Source organism: Pomacea canaliculata, linkage group LG8 (genome assembly GCF_003073045.1).
Source record: "Pomacea canaliculata isolate SZHN2017 linkage group LG8, ASM307304v1, whole genome shotgun sequence".
NCBI classification, from domain to species: domain Eukaryota; kingdom Metazoa; phylum Mollusca; class Gastropoda; order Architaenioglossa; family Ampullariidae; genus Pomacea; species Pomacea canaliculata.
This window is the reverse complement of record NC_037597.1, coordinates 17,242,407-17,248,833: the sequence shown is the minus strand read 5'-3', so window position 1 is coordinate 17,248,833 and position 6,427 is coordinate 17,242,407. Positions and strand designations below refer to the sequence as shown.

The 6,427-nt window shown below is 37.5% G+C and overlaps 1 protein-coding gene across 1 annotated transcript; it reads left to right on the top strand.

The window, feature by feature from the left end:
• The first annotated feature begins 914 nt into the window (after window positions 1-914).
• LOC112571024 (endoglucanase-like) lies at window positions 915-4,140 on the top strand. Its single transcript, XM_025249803.1, has 4 exons — window positions 915-1,071; window positions 2,612-2,875; window positions 3,330-3,455; window positions 3,856-4,140. The coding sequence occupies exons 1-4, from the start codon at window positions 1,041-1,043 to the stop codon at window positions 4,020-4,022; spliced, it is 588 nt and encodes a 195-aa protein (XP_025105588.1). The 5' UTR covers window positions 915-1,040; the 3' UTR covers window positions 4,023-4,140.
• The last annotated feature ends 2,287 nt before the right edge of the window (window positions 4,141-6,427 follow it).

Below are 6,427 nucleotides of genomic sequence, written 5' to 3'. Positions count from 1 at the left end.
CGTTTCTTGCTGACGTCGTCGTGCGTCTCTGTTATTAATGGCGCCCCAGGAGCAAGAAATGTATAACAGTACTTCAATCTGTTCATGTGCATTATGATTATAAGTGTAATACATCGTGGCAGTTCAACTTGCCACTAGAATAAAAGGAAACAAAGGAAAAAATAAAATAAAATAAAATAAAAGTTGTCACGCGCAACATGACGGCAGAGATAAGCCACACTTTGCGTTTGTGTTTGTGGTGAGACACTAAGCGCAAAGCCTTATTCTTTATTCTATGAATTCGTGTTATAGTTTCTTTATGTAGTCGAAAACCATGTTCTCATTTAGTCGAATAACAATAAATGTGTACTTTACATAAAGGGAAAAATAACTTAACGTAAGCGTTTGACATAAAACTAAGACAATACACAGTACATGAATGATGAGGACGAAGTACGAAAGAGAGACAGAAACGACGAACAGTTAACTAAAAAATAATCAACAGAAAGATCTTGGCAGAATATAATAATCAAGACACAAAAGAAGAGAGAGGAGTAGTAGCAGTTCTAGAGAGAACTTGTCCATGACACTCATATTAAGGAACAATTAGAGTTTAGACTGACAGAAACTTCAGCTTGTTTGTCCAGGTTCATATCAGCAATCATGATAAGCACAGATTTCTTACATGTTGAATTTTAACGTGGTTTAAATATAGAGCAATACCTACCGATATCTTGAAACACGACTGACCTATTCTGGAACTGCTTGAAATATCTGGGATTTAAAAAATTAGATATAATTTTTATTATGTGTATATTGTGCCAGTATATTGACCAGATCATATGTCGTTGAACAAAATTCGTATTTTATTTCTCTCATTATTTTTCTTTCCTTATGAGAGAAATGTCGCACCACTCCTTTCTATTCTAATCTGCTTCTTATTTATTTGTATTTTTCTGATTACGAAAACGCCATGTGATAAGAGGTGGATTTCTGGGACTCTGACAGATATTAAAAGGAGGAACCGACAGTCGAGAGTCAGTCAGAGATACTGGGTGGAAATGAAGCTGTTTTACCTTCTTTGTCTTGCAGGTTAGTCTTGCCTTCCACAAAATAGTTGTCCGTGTCTGGGTACTTCTTTGTAAATGCTTTTTTTATGCATTTATTTTTGCTAAAAATTGCTTTTGCACTTACTGTCTTCTACCAAACTTAATTTTCTTTATTTTTGAATCTTTGTCATGAACGGATTTTCCCTGCAGGTTTGCTACTTGTTGTTTTGCTCTCGTTGTTTTGTCCAAACACTTCTGCGCACTGAAGCTCATTAGTTCAGTGAATTATATTTCTGTTATGTTCTTTTTAAACTCACCAGATAAATCAGAAATCAAGTGATACATTGCTTTAGGCAGTAGGATTTACGAAGTCGCAGTCCATACTCTGCTGCCTTGCACGCCACCCGTTAGCAGATGTCTAATCTGCGATAAGAAACAAATGAAACAGATTATTTCTTATATTGCGCAAAATGTATTAAATATCAACTATAAATTCCTATCGAGATAAAACGCAGTAAATATGGTCATTATTTGGAATATACACACTCAACTGACCATTAAATACAGTATAGTAGACGAAAAGGATCAAAACAACTTCGCCGATGCCTTGCAAGTATATTTCTACTACTTCTACTATAGCTATCAACTACTCCTTATATCATCTTCCTTCTTGGAACAAGAAGCTAAACCCGTTAAAGTCATCCATTTTGGGAGTGAGACGTTAAAGATCACAAAAGGCAGGGCCCAGGGGCGAGACGGACATGGTGAACCAAATAAGCCCAAAAAAGAGAAGTTGGAGGCATGATGCACTGTCTGAGAGGCCTTTAATAATCAGGACTAGCTTCGGTCTGTCAGGAAGGATTCAAACCATTTCATGATGGTGCCAGCAAGTGCGAAGAAAACATTGGCTTGATAGAGAAGAATTGAGGGGTTTAGCCAACAAATAAAATATAGACAGCACTGAAATGCGATTCCTGTTGCAAGTGGACAACAGAGTATAGGAAGCATTGCAGTGAAATGAAAGCAGATTCAAGTCTCCATTAGTACATTGTGGTCAGCCAGGTGGTTGTGTAGTTAGTGAAGCACAGGATTTTTCTGGTATCTCAGATAGGAAAGCAATTGTTGACATACGTTAATAATTCCTGAGTTCACCGGCGCCAACACTGATGTTCTTCGATAATAAACTGTAAAACGATAATATTCACGAGATTGAGTGACAGACAGAAACTCCATAAAAGAAACTTTAGAGAAGTAGGGCCAGACACGGAAGTGGTCAAGGACCCCTTTCACTGTGTTAATTTTTCTAAGAAATGGTTCCTAAAATATTTCAATAGCACAAAGGAGTTAAAGTAGGCAGAGAACAGTCAGTAGAGAGACCGGTAACAGCAGTCTTTGAGCTTCCAGCCATCAACACACCATCTGAATCCAATCTTTCACACTATCAACCCGAATTTCATGTTTTTGCGTTAATACAGAGATATGGATTCGCAGTTATGGTGACAAAGGTGTTCCATGTATTATTCTTGCTTCTTGTTCAACGATGAATTGACTTATGCTGGAGTATTCCCATTAAATGTCGACAGTTCCGTTGTTGGAGGCGGCACAGTTGTGTCAGCCAGACTCACGCGGCGTCAGACGCTTCAACGGCAAGCCGTGCGCCAGCACCACGCGCTATGTTGACGGCCACAAAGGTGCCTGTGGCTGTGGACAAAAAGGATCAGACACACCTTTTCCCTGGAATATCCAGAAACACGTGACAGCCCCATCAGAAAGATACTTCGACGGCGGCGGTAGCAGTCTGTGGTGCGGAAGAAATTGTGGAAAATGTGTCAAACTGACCCCGACAGGTGAGAGAAACAGTTGTCTTTTTTTCAACACATTCGGTTTTGATGTTGTCTTTCCTTTCTGTTTCTAATCCTCTATTTTAGTCTAGTTTTTGTGCTTGATTTCATGAACTCATTCCAGTTTTTTTTATTCTTTAATTTAAATTAGGTTTTTTTTAGTGGTTTATACAAACTCACTTTGAAAAGTGTGTACTGAAATTGTTCTTCTGTATCTAAATGGAGATTGATACATGTAGTTTTAACATCTACTCGTTAACTGCTATACTTTATAGATTATTGTACTACCTGCTCTAATGCGATTTATATCCAAATGTCACATGCACCAAAACTGAATTTTACTTTTAAAACAACGAATATATAATTATAATTTTACTCTGTTTCTAACTAAAAAAATCATGTTCAATGTACTTACCTTTTTAAGTGTAAGTAAATTTGAAGGTCAGCCGTTTGGTTGTAGGTGGTTTTGTGCCTGGTAAGGGCAACGCACCTCCAAACCACAACCCCGTCGTTTTCCAGGTGACCAACGCCTGCCCTATTAACGGCAACGAGGAGTGGTGTGGTATTAGTGGCGCCCCAGGAACAGGTAATGTATAACAGTACTTCAGTCTGTCCGTACATTATGACTGTATTACATTATGGCGGTTCCTGTTTTAAAAAAAAAAGCTTTTGGAAACGAAGAAAGGACGGATTTCATGATCTGATATCCCAAAACAAGAAATTTAAGGACTCATAAAACTTGGAAGTCTTAGATGGTTTATGATGTCGACAGTCTTTCTCCTCTCTCACCACCACGCAATCTCTCTTTGTGAGTGAGAGAGATTATGAATGAGAGAGAGACTTTATGGATGTTGTATCGTGCGACTGTCAAAAAGGACAGAAAAGGAAGATAACTTAGAATGTGCGTGCGTGCGTGTGGGGTAGGAGAGAAAGTTCTCTTTTATTCTTCAGATTGTTCCTTACCTAAAACTATTCTTTATAAACAGGTCATGTGAACAGCCATGGATACGAAGTCCACTTTGACCTGCAGGACCAGGTTGGTCAGGTCGAGGCGCTTCACTGGGACAATCCAGAGGTGACGTGGGAAGAGACCTCGTGTCCTGGCGACCTGCAGTCAAATTATCAACAATGTGAATGCCACAATTCGGGCTAAACACGACACGCAATAGCAGAACTGGAAAAATGATTACATTTCCATGGTTATTGCGAGTAATTTCCGGATTTGGAATAAAACTTCAATGAATAATAAAGTTCATACACATAAATATAAACTGATATTTTATCTAAAACTGATATGAATGCCGTTGTTACAGTTCTCATTCTTTAAAATTACTTCAGTTGTACTGTTAAAGTTAAGATATTTTGAGCAAATACATATTTTTGTATGAATGAAATTCAGTCGGTGTACACGTGAATCTGTTGCAATCAATTAAAAGCATATTCAATGAGAGAAAACACGAAGGTGTGGTTGGGGTAAAAACAACTGTTTGTGTCAGGCGCACAGCTAGTCCTACATTAACGTTACATTTAACTAAACTAATTAAACAAACTTACACTTTGAAAAATATATCTACAGTTGTTTTGCCCTGTTGTGCCCGGAAGTGCAAATAATTCAATTCAAACAGTAATAACAAACAGATGAAAACATCCAGAAACTTTTGCCAGAAACGTTAACTTGAAAGTCATTGTCCACGCTGTCCTTGGAGTAGTGGTTGGTATCACAGCACAAATAGCTATGGTATGTCGATCTAACAATAAACAATGTTATCTGAGGAACCAAGTTTCTTTGTGGCGTTTAGTTCAGCGATTTGCAGAACCTTGCAGACTGACAAACATCGCGAATGCATACGGGATGGACACCAGCACTGACTTGAGCAAAGCCATAGTTAGCACCCTCAGACATGGCAAAGCAGACATATGTATGAACAGAGTAAAACTCGAAGAGAGAAACAACGGAAAGTAGGGTGCCATCCTTTCCAAAGATGGAAGCTGCAGGGTGAACATCCTAATCAGGATCGCAAAAGCGACAGCAACAATGACTGGGCTGAACAGCAACAACCAACGGGTTACCACCAAGTACAAGCCGTACAACTCCCTTGAAGTCCTCATGCTGCTGTACAGTTGTGAGACGCTTGCTGATACTGAAAGAAGAATTCAAATGATTAAGAAAACTCCGCGAAATGCCAATGATTTTGTACAGACCGCGGTACACCAGGAAACCCCTCTTGCAACAATGGGGTGGTGTAAGCTAATTTTTTTTTACTTCTGATGCATTCTACTTAAACTACTTCGAACTATGAAAGTCGTAAATCTTTTGGACCTGAATACCAATTTTGCATCAAAATTTCAATGTATAACAATTACCTTTACAAAAAAAACACTAGAATTTTCAAAATTAATTATTGCAATATTTATTAAGTGAATAACATTTGGGATTTTTGCAACAATTCATAATGAAGTTATAATGAAGTTGCAGACAATAAAATAATTTTTCTTCACAAATGTAGTTTATTCATCTTTACTTATTCTTTCTTTTAAAAAAAAACTGATCGAAACATTTAAAGCAGCGCATGAATAAACTTTTACACTCGATCGTGCTTTATAGTTGTGCCATCAAATTGAAATAATCTCCTTTGATAGTCAGATCATATTTAATTGCGCGATACCGCTTATAGTAAAATATCAACCACTTCTTTCTCTTCAACCCTCTTAGCTCTAGCTGTTTATTTTCACTCTATCGGAGTAAAAAATAAAAACATATTCTTGGTCACCAGATTAAAGTTAGACCTGCAATTGTACTTATTATAGGTCTTGTCATATGTTAAACCCGGGAACACGATGTATGTTCAGCTGGAGACACCAAGGGAACAAAAATGAAACTGCTACTTCTTTTATATACACGTGAGTATCGGCTCTCGTTTTAGACAAACATATATGATCAAGTCACACGTACTGTGAAACACATGCATGCTTGGCCTTTAAAGGTCCATTAAAGGTGGTATTACACGGTTCAACGCAATAGGACTTGAACTTAAATGCCATAAACTCATAAAGCCTTTTGACACTTACCTTTATGGCTCCGTGAATATTGATAAATGACTGCTACCTCTATACAATACCATATCCCATTCCCTGTTACCTCATCTTTACCTCTTTTTACACACTTTTATTTAACTCACTATGTACGTATATCTGTTCGGTCGAATATTGAAATAGATTCTACACCTAGTTTCCATCGTCCTAGAAGTCTAAAATTTTCGCGATCATTTCCGGTGACAATGCATTATTAAATAATTTTCTTCAGTCCACAGGTTTGTTTGTTTTTTTAAATTTTGTAAACCGAATTAGGGGAGAGAGGTAACTGCTGCTCTAAGACAAGTAAACTATATTAGGCTATCTCCCCTTATTCGGGAATAAAATAACAATGTAAAACCAAGAAAAAAATCTATATTTAACTATATTAGGCTATCTCCCCTTATTTGGGAATAAAATGACAAAGTAAAACGAAAAAAATCAATCAACTCTGGCATACATGTAGTGACAAATCGCGTCTTTGGG